This window comes from Plodia interpunctella, chromosome 22 (assembly GCF_027563975.2).
Source record: "Plodia interpunctella isolate USDA-ARS_2022_Savannah chromosome 22, ilPloInte3.2, whole genome shotgun sequence".
Taxonomy (NCBI): domain Eukaryota; kingdom Metazoa; phylum Arthropoda; class Insecta; order Lepidoptera; family Pyralidae; genus Plodia; species Plodia interpunctella.
In genome coordinates, this window is record NC_071315.1 from 2,862,916 (window position 1) to 2,884,838 (window position 21,923).

Here is a 21,923-nt window from a genome sequence, read left to right on the forward strand (position 1 = left end):
AAAAATATTGTATTAGCTAATTTATTTATTCATCGGAACAATTCACTACTTTGTATGATATGAAACCAAAGTGTTTGGCATTAACATCAACGCTAACTCTAAAATTGCACATACTAACTGACTATATCTACTGTATGTCTAAAGGCTGATGTACACTAGGCGAACGAATGCTCATTATATTCCCAATATGGCGAACCAAACAATGGCTGGCCATAGCCTGTAGCCGGCCCGGGACAGCCATTGGTTGGATAGCCCTACTAGTGGGAACAGAGCATTTGTTCGCATGGCGTAAATGTGCCTTAACAATATCATATGACTACAACAGACCTAAAAGAAAACGGGAATAGGTAACGATTCGCATGAAGATCACTTCAGAATATCACTGGAAAAAACGTTCAGTACAAAAGTAACAAAAATATATTAAATAATATAATTACTACAAAATAAAATATTTATGTGGATTAAATAACAATAATTCGATAGAGATTTGTTTTTTAATATAAAAATGTGCTAAAGAATTTTAGAAAACAACGACGATATTTTTTTTCTAAACATAACATGAAAAATATTTTAATCTACTTTTTAGTGCGCAATAGTTAGAGAAAAAACGTGTAGTTTCAATACTAAAATAAGAAATGAGACTTACGTTAAATCAAGACTAAGGAAGTCGATATATTTTACAAAAGATGAAATTGCAAGTACGAAGTGCGCTAATAAATTTTATCTTTGTAACAGTCTGGTAATAATATCTGATGTTTTTTGTTTGGTATAAAATTATTAAGGATTTTTTTGTCATGGTTTAACTTATATTAAAATAGGATTGATATAGTACCTACTTATTAACGATGTAAACGTTGGCCTCCATGCAATACAACGAATTTGCCCGTAATGCTTATTGTAAAAAAAAAAAAAAATTGTTCACAAATAAAATATTTTAAAAATACGGACATAATTAAACTTTATATGAACTTTGATAATTACCTAAATAATACTTACCGAAAATGTTTGGAGATTTAAAAAAAGTTAAAAATTTCCGTTTCAAAAGCATTCACAGCGCATTATGTCTCAATTTCTTTTCATCTCAGCAATCATATTCGAGTACACGTAACTTAGAATGGGTATTTGCATCGTTTTGGCATCCGGGCAAGTTCATAAACGTCAACGTCGCGTGTTGGCCAGAAGTTACCTAGATAGTTAATTTAACTATCAAATCATAGATAACATTCAATGATCATAATCTTTAAAATTTTATTAACTTAAATATATTTCTACATCAATAAAATTCCTCTAAATCCTGATCACAAAACTTTTGTGACGAACTTAAATATATTTATCTATAACAAAATTGGGAAGACTTTTTGATTTTGTTGTTTTTTAGTCATAATATCTAAAATATTATGCCAATAATATTATATACTTACAACTACATTATATAGAAAGAAAACTGCCAGTTACAAGGGATATACATACTTATTTCCTGTAAGAGCTAAAGGGCGTTTATTATAAAAAATTGAGATGTTAAATGTCCATCCGGACACTAAGTATAAGTGACAATTATGACATGAAATTAATGACATCTTTAAATTATAATTAATAAGTAATTGTTCATGTCAACGCCAACGATTGAAATGATAGATGAATTATGATGCGAAATTCGTGCAAGATATGCTACGAGTATGCTACGAGAAAAGGTACTCATAAAGATGTGATGCACAACATTTTAAACTAATATAACGATAAGCCAAGCTTGTGTGTACTGGCACTTCTGGCAAGAATTAATATCACCAGTTTAATATCGTTAGTACTTGTCTTTAATTCTTATTTTATGAGCAACAACAATGATCGCTTGAGCAGCAGTCGTTCGACCGTCCGCTGCGTTAAGGTTGTAACGCATGCGAAATGTTCTATAGCTTATTCACTCATCTCTGGCGCGTATACATGAACGTGAGGCGTCACGCAGCGGACAGACTATCATTGAGCAATGTTTTCTCCATACGCTCAAGTGACCAACGACGTGTCTTTCTTAAAAATTATGGCATTTAGTTATGGTTCTTACTTTAATTTATTAAATATTTTATCAACTAATTGAGCGTCCTCTTAAACTAAGCTAGTCTTAGTGATATAACGTATCTCGACAATATATTATTTTTGGTTCAATTTCTACAAAAATAATTAACAACAGCACCTTTTATATCACTGTATACATTCGTTGTGTCGTGAACAATGGAGCAAAATGTTAATACAGCGCATTTTTACATACAATCGAAATTTATTAAGTAAGTTTTCAGTAAATTGTTTTTGATGAATACGCGCGTTATAATCAACTGTATGAAATCAAGAGAAAAGGACCTTTTCTATCTGCTTTTTCTCAAGTATGAATATATTTTTGTAGTGATGCTAATTGCACCATTGTAAAACAATTAAAATATTCAATTTTGAATTTTAAATAGAAATCAATTAACACATACATTAAAAAGTATTTTTTGTATAATATCTTTACAAATAAGTATAAACTTAATAGATTCAAGTTATAACAAAGCCAACAAATTAAGTAAATACATTTTGAAGTCTCATGAACGTAAATAAATTACATGTTACGATTTTATAAAAGAATCTTATATAAATAATGTGTATTTGTTATATCTTAGATAAAACGATAACTAAAAGTTATTATATTTTTAATATCACTATTTTTTTTAAATTTTATCCATAAAATAATTTTTACTTGAATTTTCTCTTTTTTTTAAACTAGTTAATAGTTTTTCTTTTTTTTTGTGTTCTGTATTATAAACGTATGAAATACTTTAGACATGGATTAGTATTTCATTATTCCGTGGCAAGCTTGAACAAAATTTACATATCATCCTCAAAACTTCCCTTCTTGTCCATATGTTATAACATATGACTATTACTTCTACAATTTCTCAATAGAAAATAAAATTCAGTGTCAATACTTTAAATTACTTTCACGAATTGAAGTTTGATAATTAAAATGTTCTCTAATACTCTAAACGTCAATTTTATCTTTTGACTGCCATGAGCATTAAATTTTAAACTTTTCTAAAATTGTAACTTTGAAAGACTCAGAAAATGATGCAAGAAACTTTTTGTGTTCTAGGTTGCTCATGGAAGTCAAAGATTATTCAAAAAATAGTTAGACTAATTAACTATAAATATAGGCCAATCGGGACACGCCGTGGGAGGTGGTATCGGAAGGGGAGACCCGCCGCCGACGGACACCACCTCTGGTATCTGAAAAAAAAAACAATTAATACATGTATGTATATCGCTTAAGTACATATTTTTTAATTTATTAATTTATTTTTAAATTTAAATTTTTTTCCGTGTAAAAAAGTTTTGCCTTTATGAATAAAAATTGTTGAGTACCTAATAATTATAAAAATAATTTATCCTTTTTCATTTGTACCTTACCTATCTTATTGTAAACAACAAAATATTACATGTTAAATAATTCCCAGGCCAACTGATAAAGTTAAAAGCTGTTTAAAATACATCAAATATTATAAATGCGAATCGTGAGGATGTATGTGTGTATGTTACTCTTTCACGCAAAATCTACTGGACGTATTATGAAATTTGGTAAACGGGTAGAATATAACCTGGAATAACACATAGGGTACGAAATTCGACAGGGGCGAAGCCCAAGGGCGATAGGCTTCTATATAATAAAATATAAATATTCACCAGAAAGTACCTTACCATTGTCTGAGGGTGGTGGGGCTGGTGATAGTAATGCGCAGGGGACACAGGCGGCGTTGGGTACCCCCAGTACACCAGGGGAGGAGGCGGCAGCGTGGGACCCATCGGGGGGTAGTAGTATGTCAGGGGACCTAGAGGGGCAGAAATAATTTGTGAGTGTAAGCAATCAGTGTAGTTTCAAAATTACACTTAAAAATAATTATACTTACTAATAATTTTATGTGAATTTCATTTAGTTATTTTATCAAGTTGTGCTTGTTTACAAGTAGTAAAGTATATAAATCAACTAAAATATTTTTTTTATGTCAAATATGATTTGTAATATCAAAGTTTTACGTGTAATTGGTAATTTAAGATATTATATTTTATGTACTCATCTAAAAATAGAAAATATATACCTAATTTTACTTTATCATTATTTTTATGTGAGAACTTTATATTTCATATGAATTTCAACTTGAATAATTAGGAACTCTATATTCAAAAAGTGCTTAACTATTTTAATGAAATTAATTATATTAATATATAATTATCGATAAATTGATGTGATTGTCATGCGGTTTGTGTTAGTCACAACGTACCTACGGGCACATTACTAGCTTCGATTCTATTATAAATAAATACCACTAATTTTATATTTTATACCAATTATTCACCCAATTGTTTCCACTATGTGCCTATATAAATAGAAGACCCCGTATTATTGTCGTGTCAAAGTGAAGAGGGAAATGCTTAGCAGAAAATAGTTTTAATGAGAAACATACATATTCATGATTGAATAAAATACATTTTAACGTTAAATTTTGACAATAAATTAACTATAATTTTGATGAAACTTAGGAAAAGAGTAGTGGACATATATTACATTAACACATTGCAGTTATTAACTATATATTGTAAATATTTTCGACTAAGCATTCCTGCACCGTGTGACATTATAACAATACAAGTAGACAGACAAAATAATGTAGTTATGTAATTAAAAACAAGATGAACACTCACCAGGGCATCAGAACGCATTAACAGTCCACCAAAGCAGTGCGGAACTTACACCAATACTCTGTTTGTTACACACGTCGCCGTTGTCAACCACCAAGCTAGTCTGCGGACTATACCAAACTTATGCTCGCCTAGTACCCTAGTACTCATAGCCTTATTATGACTTCAAATCCATGTATAATTTTACTTTATTAACTTAACATAATTATTAAAATTACACTGTGGTTCTACCTAATTTACAAAATACTGTGGTGTGTAAAGTTATGTCGATATTTTATATCTAATGTGCTACGTGGTGCATTATTATATGAAAAAAATATATATATCGGAATTTGAAGTCATAATTATAAATGCAATATTCAAGAGTAAAAGATAGAGCATTGATATATCACGTGAGCCCACAATGAATTAAATAGATACTTACGCATTGGTTATACCGTTGCGGTTGACCCACTAATTCCCAGGGGCTTAGAACCTTCCACCCATGATGTCCTATTAATCCCCTAAATAAGCACATAAATTTTCTACGACACACTAAGCTGAAAGTCCCCTTTACAGTTGTAACACATCACCTTTTGTTCCATGCATTTAAAGCAGAACTTCGGAAGATTTCAAACTGTAGTTAATTTGACAAATATATTAGATGTTTTATGAAAATAAATTGTAATAAATATTAAAGATACAGGCTTGCTGAGATAAACTAGCTTAGGAATAAATTTACTATAGAAAATGCTCAGCGAAGCGTCACTGTGGGCGTCCGCTGCGTGTGACATAGTAGCATGTATTGAGTCTGTTTCAGTCACACTATTGAGTGCGACAGAAATGGTCGACTCTCCTTATCTCTTGCGTACATAAAGTGTGTGAATGAGACAGGCTGAATACCCGTAAGATTGTTTGTCATGCGGCGACGTCCTATATTTAACAATTGTAAAATTATTAATATTTAATAAACGCTACTACAGCTTGTGTTATTCGATCAAAATTAAGCTTCTGTGCTTACTGTGATATAAAGACTGGCCCAACAAGATTCACAGACCCTCTTCAATATATTTGTTTATTTTATGACATACAAGTGTAGTTAATTAAGCTGTTAGGAGGGGGTAGGAGATGATTGTGCTATTTTTTTCTAGTGAAAATAATATTTGATAAATTTTAAAACATGTAATTTTACATATAGTGCAGCTTTATGATGAATGAGATTGCATTCAGTCGTAATTCTTATACTAATGTTACGATTACTCGAATAGAAAAATACGATTGTTTAATTCTATTTAAAAATATCTGCTACGTTTGCAAAAAAAAGACAACATTGAAAAAATAATGAACACCTACTTCCGATCTATAGATCCCGATTAGATCTATAAATTCCACCCTCACTGATTAAAATTTATAAAATAAAAAAAAAGACATGAATATAACAATAGCTTACAAACAGTATTTATTTTCTACACCGTGCCTGTGTGTATATAGTGTTATATATACCCATGATAGATGATTATATCGATCGATTTCTACAGTCTTTTGCCCATTCACCGAAATTTGTGTATGTTAGTAAACATAAAATGTAAACGTAGGCTGACAGGGCAAGCCAGTGTTAGTTCAAGATGTCCGCTGTCTACTGAACTGAAGCTAGAAGAAAATAGCACAACGTTATGACTTTGTTGGTATAATATTATTTAAATTGAAAATATTATCTACAGTTTTTTTAACATTATTTACCGTTTTTTAAATACCAAACGGGGTATATAGGTATACCTAATAATCACAAAAATTCTGATATTTTAGTTGAAATTAGTTTGAACTTTCTTTAAAATAATTTTAGTATACACTAAAATTATTGTAATAATATAATGAACTTGTCTTGAATAAATTTAGTTTTTAAAATGATAAATTAACAATCAAAATATATAATTAACCAACAAAGTCAGCCATTAACCAAAGAAACTCGCAATAAGTATGATCTAACACGAAATTATCGATTTATTTAAAGTAGATACGAAATAAACTATAATTAGCCAACTATAATAATTATCACTTATATATATAAAAAAAAACTTCATCCATGATTTGAAACGATGAGTTATAAGAAAACGTTCTGATCTTAATTCTAATTCATATAGACTATTTTAGTCGTAATAAATTCGTATATTATAATGAACAATAGCTATTTTAAAGGCATGTAAGTAATTCCAAAATATATGAACAATATTTTTTTCAAAAACATATGTTTTTAGATCACTATGTTCTTGACATCCTAGTATTTTTTGTGACAGCAATTCTTGTTTGTTGTTAAAAATAAGACTAAATATCTGAGATTAATATACTTAAATTTAACGGCTGAAATGGTGTAACCAAAAAAAAATTTTAACGGAAAAAGAAGAAAAAAAAAACAGTACAGGATTTTTTCTAATTTAGTAATGTTTGTATTGTATTGGAATTACTCGATCAGAATATTGCCGCGACCTCACACCACGTCCCCCAGTCAATTTACACAGAGATATTTCAATGAATACTTATGCTATTCATTACAATTTCACTCAATTAAGAGGGAAAAATAAAAAAAATACATGAAAATACAGAAAAAGCAACTAATTCGGTTTTTAACTCTAAATGGAGATCTATTAGAAATAAATGTGTAAATTCTTTATGAAAAAGTAACGACACCATTTTTTTAATAAATAATATAATATTTCCATACAATGTATCAGTAGAAGCAGTTATCCGGTACACAATTTTCCTTGCAAACATCTACATACCTCAGCTTATAGCATGGAAACTTACTATTAAACTCCAAACAACTTGTGAAGCAGAAATATTTCAATAAAAGAAAGCATGCACCGATACTCATTGAAATATCTAAAGATTTGATTTGGTATTTTTGAAAAAAACAAAACAAAGCGTATAGACTTAGAAGAGCAAGAAGAGGAAGCTGTGGTACAGTACAAATGCGTGTTAATGACTGGAGGATAGTTGACCAGCTAACCAATATAATAGACTGTGCTATAAATCATTATAAACAATCTAGTTTTATTTTTTCATAAATAAACTTGTGGCAGTAGGCCTCGGTTATTATGCCACATGAAAATTAATCAACCACTACAGTCGTTTAATAACCATAGCACGTCCATATTAAGCTTATATATTTGTGTACAAAATTTATGAAACATCCAAGTTTTCGCTGTTGTATCCGGACGTAGTGTGCTCTGGAAAACGTCAAATTAAGCTGTCGTAGTATACATAATATCACGAGCCATGCAAACCTTTCCATAAAACTTAAGCAAACCATGCTAAACCCATAGAATTTTTACGAAAACATATATTGTGATATCCGTTTCATAAGTGCCAAAACTTACCGTAATTTTACCACGTTCATGCACTTTTCCATAACACGACCAGTTCGGATACACCAGTTATTACATTTGGTTTTTTATTAATATTAAACACATTATTGTATTATATTAATTACCCTTACAATATTGACCAATTTGAATAAAATAAAACTTTTGTCAATATTATAAGGATTTATAAAATTTAGAAACGACAGAACAAAGATAATACCCATTTCACCGTGTATTTGTGACTAAAGCCCAATACCTATTTGTGAATACTGAGACGATGGCAACACCATACACATTGACGTTAAACTTTTAAAGATTAAACATTACATATTTTGAACGAAATAATCCAAATAAAATAGAAGTATTTTTTTAAAATATCTATTTGACATATGACCAATGTAAAATTAACAAAAAGGATAGTTCCATATTTAAATTTGGAAATTCGTTCAAAACCATGTGTTTATTTTTAATACCGACATTATTTTATACTATGTGGTGTGAGGTTTGGACGATGAGGTTAAGCTATGTGAAACTAGATGATTTGGATTGTTAAAGTGATATTTATATAAATATTTTTGTTACGAGGATTTCAGGATAGGAGGGCGGAGGATAGGCGCCCACAACGTAAGACTACTAACAGTATTATATAAAATATACGACAATTCCTAAAATCAATTCATATGAACGTGGAGTGACACGAAAAAAATACTTCTACTAAAAACTTACAATTAAAAAAAAACTGTGTATAGTAACCGCAAAAAGTGCATTGTACTCGAATAAAAAAACGATAAACATTAAGTACCTAATTCATTTCATGTAAGTACTGCAAGTACTTATTATTCAGACTATCTTTCAGACTTGAAAACATGTTTTGTCTTTTAGCTAATGGAATGTCTATATTTAAAATCACAACAACGGAGACTGTCACGTATACGGACGTAACTTCCTAGGTACATTTCACTAACAACATCAAAATCGCTTATCAATAAATTAAAAATATTTCAACATCAATTAGAGTCAGTACAAAATCAACAAAACACTGATTTTAAGTAATATAATTAATAAAATCAAGCCGCTTGAGCTGCCGCGGTGAATGCGTTACTAACGCTACACTAACCATAATGTTAACGCTAAAATATCTTTACGCTCGCTTAAAAAAGGCACTTCGAAATAGTTTTTTAAACTCTTTGAGCCTGTTGTCATTTGTTTACCCTGTTTTATTTAACTACTGATCGTAGTATCATCAAATTCAGAGTTGTTTCATCTTCAACAGTCTAAGCTACCTTTGGGTAGCTGCAGGTACAGATACGTTACACATTGTACTAACGAGTCACGCTAGGTCGACCATGCGTTGTGAATTTTCGAGACTTTTACACCTTGCACTTTATACTTTTTAAACGCCAGGGTAATATTGGTAAGTAGGGAACATAGAAAGCGCAGCGGGGAACTGAGCGGCCATAGACGCGGGGAGGCCCGCTGGAATCGAGTTGTATCCTGCGGGAAGAGCGGTCGGTATAGCTGTCGGTATGCCATTCGCGTAAGTGGAAAGCATGGGGCTGGTATTCGCGTAAGAGAATATTGGCTGGGACGTGCCGTACGATAGAACTGGGAGTGATAGAGCCGGTGCCATCTGTGGGGGGAGAGTATAAGGTCGTTTAGCTGGGGTGGTATCGGTTGGAGTGAAGGCGCGGTCGTACGTTCGTTTGGTCGGCAGGACGGCCTGCTGCGCGGGCAGATATTGCGGCTGGAGTTGGTACGTCGGAGTGGGAGTGGTGGATCGGACGTAGGTGGGGGTCAGATAGGGGACCATGGGGGGTCTCAAGGAGGCGAGGAGAAGGTTTTCGTGCTGTCGGGCGAGCAGACTCTGGTGGGCGATGTGCTGCGCGAGTAGGCGCGGCGCGGGGGCAGCGGCGGGCGGGGGGGACATCAACGTACCGGGAGAGAGCACCTTGGGCGAGGTCGCCGGCGTCACGCCGCCGGTCAGCACGAGATTCATGTCGTCGCCCGAGCACTGGAACACCTGACCAATGATTGACGTATGAGATGATTGTATTAGAAACCAAAGAGCTTAGAAAATTGTTTTTTTTATTTTTTGCTAATATAAAGCGCCTTGTTCCAGTTCAGTAGTTCGGAGTTCAATGAAATAATTATACCTAAATAGTGAGGTCATTATTGCTTCCCAAAGAACTCCCTTATTAAGTTAGCTATTCTGAAAGGACCACCAGCTATCTATAATATATCTACATCCTATTCTATTATATATCCTATAAATACGTTTCAGGGCAAAATATCTCCACCTATCTTCAAACTTCTAAGTTCAAACATCTAAAACTTTTTTAAGTCAACGCTCAAGGGGTGAATGCGGGCAGCAGTTAAGTTCCAAGTGTAGCGAATATGACGGTAAATAAAATATGGCGGAATATAAAATATGAATTTACCTCTATATACCGCTGCTTCTTGCTAAAGGTCATGTACCGGTGGTGCTTCTGTTGTGCGCACAGGAAAGCGCTAGTTTCGTTGTCCATCTGTATGAACGCCTCGCCGCTAGGGTGGCCCTGGTTCACATTAAATTTGGGACAAATTAAAACCCTGTTTATTGAGAAAAGAATGGAAAATATTATATACTCTAGCTTAGCTAGAGTGTTTAATTTTTTCCATAAATGAATACATACCTGAGCATTGTAAACCATGTGGACACCCTGTACTACGATATTTTTGGCAAATTCATCCAAGAATGCCAGTATGTGCTCCACCTGCGGTAAAATGACATTCAATTTATATATCAGAATATGTTCTTAGCTTCACTTATAGAATCTATTATCATTGTAGTATTTGTAAAGTATTTAGTACCTATTTTACAAATATTACAATATTGTAAATACGAATAATGTAACTGTCATATTTAAACAAAAGCGGCAAATGTAAAATGTTAATATTTAAAAATAAAAAATATTCCTCTTTTTTTGCTAAGTTTATGGCGTGAAATAGCGTTTAACTTAGGCCCACTTGACTGCCATGACTTCATCTGCTACAGTAACCTGTAATTACACAGCTCCATGCCTCATTGGAACACAATGCAGGGGGTCCTTTATAAATCACGTGACGTGAGGTTTGAAATGGGGGGGGGGTTCAGAATAAGATATTACGTGTATGAATATTTGGTATGTGTTATTAAAAACATCAAGTGATTAATGGACGGCCCCCAAGAAGCAGTGTTTGGCCTCTTCCATGTTACAAACCTGAGCCTCATAAGGCAGCCCCCTCAGCCTGACGCAGTCTTTAGCGGTGCCCGACGTGATCACGTGCTGAGGGAGCAGCACCGGCAGCAGGCCCTCAGCGGGGGCTGAGGCGGTGGACGGGGTGCTGGCTGAGCTGGTGCGCGTCTCCAAGGACCGGTTCAGCACCTGCAAGAAATTGTTTTATTGATGTAACCGTCAGTGGTGGTCGCGAAATGCTTAGTGTAGTTTGTGGTGTGACGCAAATCGTCTCATTCGCAACTCGTCCAAATCGACTAACAAAACTTTCACATATTCATATTTCAGTATAGAGGTGTTCCAAAATGCTAGTAGTTCGTAGCTTTATTAAATATTATTTAATTTATAACATGACGTGAAAAAGAGCCTTTGAAGGTGTAATTTCTGAATAAGTGTTTTCATTTTGATATTGATATTTTTATTTTATAATCAAAGTACAGTTTTGTAGGTTAAAACCTACAAAACTGTATGTATGACATTTCTAAGTATAATATTTTACACCGCACACTCTAGTCGGCTACGTGAACAGATTTCAAAATAACAAACAAAACAATATTTCATGCATCCGCCTCAAATTGCATACGATGCATCGATAACCGCCTCAAGGGCGCACAGACGGACATAAAAACTGCGCTTTATTCGTAGATTGCATTGTTATGAGCAATATGGTTCTGCTTGAGTACAAAATACCGCAAAATATAACCTATAACTGTTGTAGTAAAGTTCTTATTACCTCGAATAATACAGTAATATGCCGTTCTTCAGTTCAGTTTTGCCGTCATACGGAAAGATGTTCGTTTTTCGAAATTTTGTAATAACGAATAATAATTCAGAATTGTATTTTTGCTGATTCCGAATGTAGGAGGTCGGAGGTCCCAGGTTCGAGCCCCGCGGTCACCTCAATATTCACTGAAATTTAACATCCTAGATCACATATAAATCTGTGTCCTAGACTCAAGTCTTTGATATTACATCCAACTTCTACTATTATTATTTTGAATTCTACGGAATGTTTACTATTATTACAGCATCGTCATTATTCCGTAAATCTTTTAAATTTGGACTAACTCAACCTGTGTGGTTTTCCCCATATAGGTTAGTACGATTAAGCAGGTATGGTTTCATTGATTGATAAATTATCATTTTATTATTATAAAACTGGTGTGGATATGATCGTAGATTACTTAGAACATAAACCCTTCTTCTACCTAATCACTCAATCAATAAGACTACATGAAGTACTAAAATATAAATGTTGTAGAAATCACATCATTGTTCGTCACCACACAGCATGGCGGGTAATATTGCTGGCTTCGCGTTTAATTGCAATATTAGATTGGGTTTCCGGTGAGAACTTGTTTATTTGTGCGCCTTCTGATAACTGTATGCAATTTGTAACTATTCCAATGTCAAACGACGATAAATGAGTATTTTTTAAATCTTTTTGTAGCTTCCGAAAATTGGCCAAAATGTGCAGAGTAAAATTGGCAAAATCATCGCTTGGTCAAACGATGGAGGTGTAAAATTAAAAAGATGTAGCGAGGAATAAATATTAGTCGTCGTTTTTTATTCAGTTTCCATCAGAAATATTAATATATATGAAGGAAGAATTCTTGCAATACTATATTATGTTTACATACATTATTCATAATAGAATGTGGCTAACATTCAGGTAATAGAGTCAGTCAGGTCATCAATTTAGTTTTATTCAGTGGTAGTCCGAATCGATCGACAGAGTTGACTCCCTTCCATAATGAAACAGAATCGAACTGGTGTACTACTGGCTTACCTGCTGCACCTCAGCGGTGGTTGACCTAAACAGCTCGATGTATCTCGACCCAATCAGCTTTCGGTGGCGCGACAGAGCCTTCGGCGCGTCGTCCTCCTTAGCGAACAGAACGAAGGCGTCCCCTGTGGCTCGGCCGTCAGCTCGCCGCACAAATAGGACTCCGTCCGCCCCGTCCAGGACCTGGACGGGGTCGTCTCCAGTCGTGAAGAATTCCAGCTGCGGAAGACAATTTCGTTAAAGCTCTTGACCACCAGTTGCTTCCAGTGAAGGAAAACATCGTGAGGAAACTTGCACACTGGATGATAGCGTCTAGTTGCAACTACATGTCGGTAGAAAGTCGTAAAAGTCATTTCCGAAATGTAAATGCTGCAATAAAGAGATAATCTGTCTATCAATATTCGGTTAGGTACTGACGTTCATAAAGCCAACTCACCACTTGCTGCGGCGTGGCGTCGTAAGGCAGACCGCGCATCCGCACGATGACTTGCGCGCCCCTCGTGAGGAAGGCCGCCGCTTCACACGTCGCGCCGCCCGCCACGCTCAGGAAGTCTTCACCACTCGCCCGGTACACCTGCTCGACAAATACAAATAAACTTATTCGTGTCATAAAAAAATACATAAATTAAGAAAATTATAATTTTAGAAAGGTGCCCTAAGTATGCAGTAAAAGGGCACCATTCATCTTGCGCCATGACGAGAGCTATGACGCTGATTTATAGATGGCATTACCACAAAAAAACACGACATTGAATTTGATAGGCATTCCATTAAGACTCCCAAACAGAGATGGGTTTATTTATGCCCAGATTTGTGTACAGTTCCTTTCCAAACTAACCCAAATTTTGTTTACTGCTGCTGCTTTTTGAGAAAACACAGTGGAAAAATACTGGGATTAAACCCATCTATGTATTTAAACCTTTACAAGATGTAATCTCCGTCGATCATGATATCACAATTTTTCAACTACAAACTACTTTCAAAGAACCAGATTTTTAAACATGTATTCTCCGAAGAATGTTAAACAAAATATTATAATAACAATTATATATCTAAGTAGGTAAATACTTACGTGACTAACGGTGACTAGAATCCCAAGCCAGCGTGAAATGGAAGTAAATATTAACAAATACAAGAAGAATTGACAAAACTGTTATTGTATTATGTTTTTTTAATCAAAATAGTCTTACTGTTAATAAGCTTACTGGTCGACCGGATTTTTACCAATATTTACTGAAAACATTAGATCGTTATATCGTAAACCATATAGCCAGGTCGCAACTCTCGTGGCGAGTTCTCTCTATATAATCTAAGCGTTTTCCCTATTTCCTCCACAGTAATTAAAAGTCGGAGCCCAGGATCCACGGTGCTACTTTTTCGTCTTCACATGGCACGGACGTTGGCATCCCGAGTTGTCAGATCATTGGCACGCATGTCATCCCAAGCCAGCACTTCTTTGGTTTGCCCCTTCTGCTAGGGCTTCACTCGTGACGCGTTGCAGCGAACTAACCTCAATGTACCGCGGCCCGATGTGGTGCTTATGTCGTTTGAGGGCCATGTCCCGGTGCTCCTGCGACACGAAGCGCACCAGCGCCTCGCCGTTCCTGCGACCTTGAGGCGAGAGGCAGAGAGCTACGCCGCCCCTGGGGATAAACAATGATATAAGGTGGGTTGGTTAGCCCAGGGACGAAGAAAACGGCGATGTGGAAGAAAAGATCGTGTAGACAACATACGTGTACAAACAATCTTCGTTTTAGTATTGAAACTTACGCACATACAAGTTTGTGACTTGTTAACAAACTTTTATTGTCGTCAGAGAGATCTTGTGGCATTTAACGCCAGACAAAAAACGCATGTCCGTGCTGTAAACCGTTGAGGAGTTTCCTCGTTGGGAGCTGATCCTGTGTGCACCAACAGGTCACACTTAACATAATACATTACGTTATGGAAACTGAAGCGACGTGGGAAATTTCAACTATGTAAGGCAACTGGAAGTAGGAGAAATCAAACTCGATTGAGATTTTATTACAGACAGACAAGCAAATATCGGGAGAGGCGAAACTACATAAATTACAGGTGACTGTGGAAAAAGATCCTCACCACGACCACTTAGGCAGATGATTGAAGTAGGTAAGCAGTTCCGACATGGCTCTTTGGATTGTCCGTGCTCTGCTCTTACGTAGGGTGTTGTATGGTACATAAAATCCGTATGTTACATACGCACATTGTGTTGAATAAAATGTAATGACTTACTTGGCGACATTGAGACCACGGAAGAACTTGGCGATATCTTGGTCAGACGACTGCCAGGGCAAGCCGCGTGCGCGCACTATGCAATTACCGTCAATTTCATCGTCTTTTGAGCTGTAACAATGGAAATAAATATTATTACAACATTTTTTCACAATCACAATCCATACTAATCCTACTCATATTATAAATGCGAAAGTTTGTGAGGATGTACTTATGTGTGTATGTTTGTTACTCTTTCACGCAAAATCTACTATTATTTATCAGGATTATTGTTATGAAATTTGGTACATAGGTGGAATAATAGGGTTTATTAATTCCGTATATTTATTCCAAAATTCCTACGGGAGCGAAGCCCCAGGGCGCTACTAAATAAAAATAGGGACGTAATTCACTAAAATAAGGATGAATGTTATTTCATTTAGCAAGGCCTTACTACACAATAGGCAGCACGATTCGCGCGGCTTGCAGAATAGACCATAAACGGAATCAGATAAAATTTACTACACTGCTTAGTATATATCTTATTGTTCTTAGTAAAATCATACATATGAAGGATTAACTGTGCCCCTGGGCTTAACTCCCCATTGCGTCTATATGTTCTATCTTTTTTTCACATGATATGGAAAAAAAAGAGACAGCATGTGGAATTGTAGACGTTAGTAATGTGCTATGTGTTGGTATGTTTCGTGGTAGTTTCCTTCTTCCTATGTCAATGAGGTAAATACGAAAGAAACTTAAATATATATATATATATATATTTATTAATAACATGCTATCTCTCAAAGGTCGGTCTAATAAATCAATAAATCGGTCTTTATATAAGTCGCCCGATGCAGCGGAAGCGTTTCCACCATGTTTATTCATTGATAGACAGACAGAGGTCACGTCGTCGGTTCACTGTTTACGTCAAAGTCATTGATGACAGTATTAGATGGTGGAAATATTCTTACTAATTACTTGAGACAATCCAAACGGTACCAAACTACTAATCATCTATAAACAATTCTCAACGTTTCAGTTGATTTTCTGTAAATATCGTATTAAATACAAATGCATAAATATACCTATCGAATAAAAAATATACGAAAAAATGTATATCATAAACAAGACAAGTTATTGCGTAGAAACAGAGACGACTGGACCTTATCAATAACATTATAATCGTAAAAATAACAACGTTCATTTTGTAAGCAACGGCGAGAATGAGCTCTTTGGGGCACTTGCATGACTATTGCATGATTGCATGTTACTAAGTACCTCACTCTCACCGCGTGTTCTTCATATCATTCTCGGCTATGACGTCTCGAACCACAGGATCCGCGTAAACAATAAATCTTTAAATGTTGAAGATTCGGCTGTGATTTTAAGGCCGGCTACTTCAAACAAGTCTTCCCGAGGGAATATTGAGTAGCTCGATTGAGGTCTAATTAACGAAGCCAAACAAGCAACAAAGTTTACCACGTAATAATTATATTACACCAATTACATTACTTACCAATATGGACTTAGACTGAAATGATATTTTTCATCTCAATACTGCAAAGGTCAAATGGAACTGGATGTTTCGCCGCATGCTGCCACATAGCTTGGCACGGATCACCACAACTTTGTGATGGTGCTCCAGAGGAACGCAGACGTTAGGGTCGAATGGCGAACAAGGTGGGGGGACAATTAAGCGTTGGCAATGGCAGAAGACAAGATCCATGGAGCAAACAAGAGGAGTCCTTTTCGCAGCAATGGGACAAATTAACAGCCTATATAAATAATACCAACTTCTAGCACCAGATTTAAAACGAAAAATATGGAGACTGATGGCTGATTGACACGGACTTTGACCGTAATAGATAGAAAGAAAAATGTATAAACAATATCCGACAAGCGTGCGTGAGAATAGGTAGATGTATATACTGTACAGTCGGAGGCAGCTTAAACTGACTCAGTTTAGCCTGATTGGAACCAATTTTATCTGCCCCCGACTGTACATTATAAATCTCTATTTTCGCGCAGATAAATAAAGGTACTCATAATATATGGATAAGCTCGTGGCCATTATGAGGCATCACACAAACAACGACATTTTTGGCTTTAATGGAGGGTTTGTCATTGCCTTCTTCATTCCACTGACTAGTAATTCATCAACTAGAGTGTAGGTTTCCTCACGATGTATTTCTTCACCGGAAGAAAGTGGTGGTCGATGAAAACTACCATACATGCGTCAAATTGATATACAAAATGTGACACGAGTGGCCTAGCTCATTTAATGAAGATGCACAACAATATTACTTTCATTACAATGAGTGCCACAGGGAAGTTTCCTAGTACCATAATATTTCTTGACACAAATCTTGAATTTATTCATGATCTAGAAACTTATACCCATGAACTAAGTACAGTTCTTATCAACTGAGAAAAATCAATCCAATAATATCATCCATAAAAATATGTTCCCAAAGCCCCCATGTGTCGCAACGCAACTGATTCATTGTCCGACGATGTTTTGGTTGTCACATAATGGACATTGTGTGCATGGGACGGTCTCTGTATTTTTATATTGTCCTTTACGAGACAATGGGTATTTTTAAAATGAGGATGACCCGCCAAAAGCTGTTGATACGTATCAAATGATTTTGATGAATTTGATCATTGACACTTGATCTTTTTGGCTATACCCTTTCCAGTTCAGTTCACTTTCGCGAAATGCGCCATCCCTGGAGGAGATCGTATTCATAAAGAAGAAATACGTAGTGGGAGCTGCAAGCTGACTATTGTGACATACTTACATACTTCACTACAATTTTTCAACATTTAACTGAATTTTAAGTTCCCAAAATACGTAGGAAAAAGGAATATATGTATAATTTAATATTCTGTTTTTGTATTCGTCGTAAATTGATCTTGTTTGCTTGTTAATCTCGATGAACCAAAAAGGAAGTCCCGACATTTTTCCGATATGTGGAGCTATCAATAACAGCTCAGCCACGTAGTTGTTGTCTCGTCACTCGCTCGTCAGAAGGGGACTTTCGTTGCGTGGACTCTTTGAAAATACTACTAAAGATTTCTTGTTTGTTTGAAGGCAATAGCAGACACGATCACAATATTTTTAATTTAGTGGAATCCTTAGATTTAGATCTTATCAACAAAATCGTGTTCCGTCACGATCATGAACTTATTTATACTTATTACTAGCCATAACTCAATGTAATTATGCTATAAGTAATTGCAGTAGACGCAAGAAAAACTATTTGTTAAGACATGTTTTAATCGTGGTTTGCCGCAAGAGAATGCTTTTGAAGTTAGCAGACAGTTAATGAGTAAACAAATCAAAACTCCACCGACAAGAGCCTATATATAGCTCTTAAATTTAATGTCGATATTGATGAAGAAATAAATTAAGTGACTGAACAAAAATTTGATCGCGAGGTGCACCACTAGGAGTTTTACTAGAGCCAACATATATTTTTACATAAAACTTCGAACAGTTTCAAACAAAATAACATCGTTATCGAAACAGGCTAACGCTAAACGGCGAGGCACATAAAACTGCAACTTGAGAATGCTCAAGTTACAGTGGCCGTGGCCATAGATTAACAATAAACAGAAGGTAGATAAGAAGAAGGTACAGTTATAAAAAACAGAAAGAGTACAGAAAGATCTTTGATAAACTGTTTTATTAAAGTGTAATTCTGATAATGTGCAAAAAAATGTTTTTCTTCTTTTTGTACAGTATTTTATTCAGATAAAATATGTCAAATTAAGCACCTTTTTATATTTTTGGATCTGGCAACCCTAGATTTATGTAATCTACTATTTTATATACTTCTATACTTGTCGATGTATCTATGACAAGGCATTCAGTAGAAGTGTTGATTATTGTTGTAACTTCTGCATTGTTAGCAAACTGAAATTTTCTGAACTGAATTCGAAGTTTTGCAATAGTTTTCGATAAACCGTGTTCGTTCGTTTTCGATAAACTAAAATCAGCTACTATTTTAGCTGATTTTAGTTTTAGCTAATTGTCCTGCAATTAAAGCAAAGTTTATTGATACTCTTGGAATGAATACAAGGGTACGGATTAGATGGAATAAGATTTTTTTTACTGAATTTGCAATTAATTTACGCCGCATCAATTGTTATACATACCGAAAATGATGGTTTACATCATAAAAATAATAAAATCATCACGTTTATTAAAAATACCCAATATAAAGATGAAGTATACATTAATCAATAACAATCCATGACCTTCAGAGAGTCGACACCGCTATCAGATGGTATGACCCCTTCTGATAAGTTATATGTGTCAGTTATCTCGGAATAGGCTCATGTAGGAAGATCACAGCAATTGTTTGGATGTTAGTAACTGTCACGCTTTTCCATGAGAAAAATACGTGGTTTGGTATTTCAATAACATTTTTTTTAAATTAATTAAAAATGAATAACTATGAGAAATAAAATTAATTAAATAGGTTCCATTTTTTTCAATAGTTATTTTTTTTAGCCACCACTAGTCATTATTTAGTGAAGTGCAGGGCAAAAATCGTGATAGCAGAAAGAGTATCACGTCTATTACGGGGTGGACAGATCCAATAAAATGGCCAAACCGGATGGCGGCGATATATAGGCAATACTGTCTCATCTGGATCTCATGACTATGCTTATAGCCTTATTCTCCCGGCTTCGTATTGGAATTTCCCTGCCAATGATTCGACAAATAAGGTCGCCGAAGTCCGTGCGGAGAAGGAGAAATAGTAGGAAAGTGGACTGTAATCTCCAACGCTCAATAGCTGAGAATAGAACCAGGAAAACGCCCGAATAGAGAGAGAATCTAGTGTTCCTAGCGGGCAAAGTCGCTGTCAAAACCTTTTAATTGTCGTGCTGTGAATAATAGATATTGTTATTATATGTTCTTGGGCGTGTAACTAGTACGCGTATTGATTGTGCGTCTTTGATTCTAATTTATTTATACTTATATTATATTATCATCACTTCAAGTTACAGTGATAAGGGTTAACGATAATGTATGTTATATTCTTGTTACAAATGGTGTTTGCTAATGTGAGTTCAAATTATTCTAGAAGACGTTAGGAAAGTGATAAGAATTCACGCTAGACGAAAAATTACATTCTGAAATAGTTATAGGCCTATGACAGAAGTTTAAAGTTTTAATTTTACTTGTATAGTCAAGAAGCTGGTTGTACTAAACAACCATCTTAAAATAATCATAGTAGAAAAAAATGCATATATCATTCCATCAGAATCATGGATAGTAGCGGAGTACCTACTAATTCCATGATCAAAACATTGTGTTCTATTATCTATGTCGAATTTATGTCGAAAGAACCAGAAACACATTTCTACTAAATATATCAAAATTCTTGACACTAGTCAAAAGATATCCCCGATACATCCTCATTGCTGAACAAAGGACAGTAATGCAATTTCCAGTATGATATCCAAGTTTTAAATGCAAATAGAACAAAAATTGAAGGAAGCTAACGCCGACCCATTATAAAAAAATGGTACCTGACAATTGTCCGAACGTTTTGCTAAAATCTTCTTCTTCGTAGAGAAGTAAACACGCTATAACGCTACGTAGCCATCCCTGTAATTTTCCGGCGACTAACAAGTCTAGCTCTCAAAACTAATTAAAAGCTATCAAACTCACCTCCTTATCTCAAGTGATAAGTCCAAGCACAAGCAACACAATTTTTTATCGGCCCACGATTTTTATAACACAAGTTGGAAACACGAGATAAGGTTTATAGTTTTTTAAGTCTTTTTTTGTGGAAAGGAGCGTGAGGCGTCCACACTCCGTGACTGTACGAGTGCGAATGACGGAATGCTTAGTTCTTGTCTTGGATTTCGCCCTGTACCGAGTTATCGTGTGATGTGGAAGTGATACACTGAAAGGTGAGTGCACGAATGAGTGTAGGGTTCCCAAACACGGAAAAATGTATTTAAAATGATTGGATTGACAGCATTAGCACAAATAACGGTCACAAGTTGCCGTAGACAACCATAGCATTTTAGAGTTATTTTAGTTTCAAGCGTTTTTATCTTGTTGGCTTATATTTTATTTAGTTTCATCGGTTAAGTTTGACATACTTTCGCGGAAGCTCTAGGATTATTATGATGATCATGACCAGATGGTGCATCCAGGTTCGGCTCCCAACAAGGCAACTTCTCAACGATTAACTGCTCGGAATTCAACAAGATTACTTGAGGATTTGTCTAAGAATATTTTTTTGTAAAAAAAAGTTTTATTTTCATGAGAGGTTGTATTAACAATGATTTTGATTAAATCACGCTTTAAAATAAATACTATATATAAATATGATTACCAATCATCGTGATGTCCAAAATGATGTCAAGATTTATCAAACCTTTTATCAGTCAGATAACATACGGATCAAAATAACATTATCTGCTAGATTAGTGTCGAAATTATAGTAATCACTGCAGATAATTATATCATCAGGCTAAAATAATATTTAATAATAATAATCTTTCATTTCTGACAACATGATCCATAGGGGTTAGTAACAATTGGCCTTGGAATAAAAGTTAGTAACA

General features: G+C 34.9%; 1 protein-coding gene across 1 annotated transcript in view; it reads right to left on the reverse strand.

Moving 5' to 3' along the window:
- Positions 1-7: 7 nt before the first annotated feature.
- Positions 8-21,923, reverse strand: part of fus (fusilli) — a 55,909-nt gene continuing 33,993 nt past the window's right edge. The window contains exons 7-16 of the mRNA XM_053762062.2: positions 15,351-15,461; positions 14,608-14,740; positions 13,534-13,671; positions 13,101-13,316; positions 11,297-11,461; positions 10,730-10,810; positions 10,496-10,612; positions 9,993-10,077; positions 3,721-3,851; positions 8-3,252 (exon numbers count right to left, since the gene is read on the reverse strand). Of these exons, the coding sequence (XP_053618037.1) occupies positions 3,160-3,252; positions 3,721-3,851; positions 9,993-10,077; positions 10,496-10,612; positions 10,730-10,810; positions 11,297-11,461; positions 13,101-13,316; positions 13,534-13,671; positions 14,608-14,740; positions 15,351-15,461 (1,270 nt within the window). The 3' untranslated portion in view covers positions 8-3,159. The remainder of the gene's footprint in view (positions 3,253-3,720; positions 3,852-9,992; positions 10,078-10,495; positions 10,613-10,729; positions 10,811-11,296; positions 11,462-13,100; positions 13,317-13,533; positions 13,672-14,607; positions 14,741-15,350; positions 15,462-21,923) is intronic.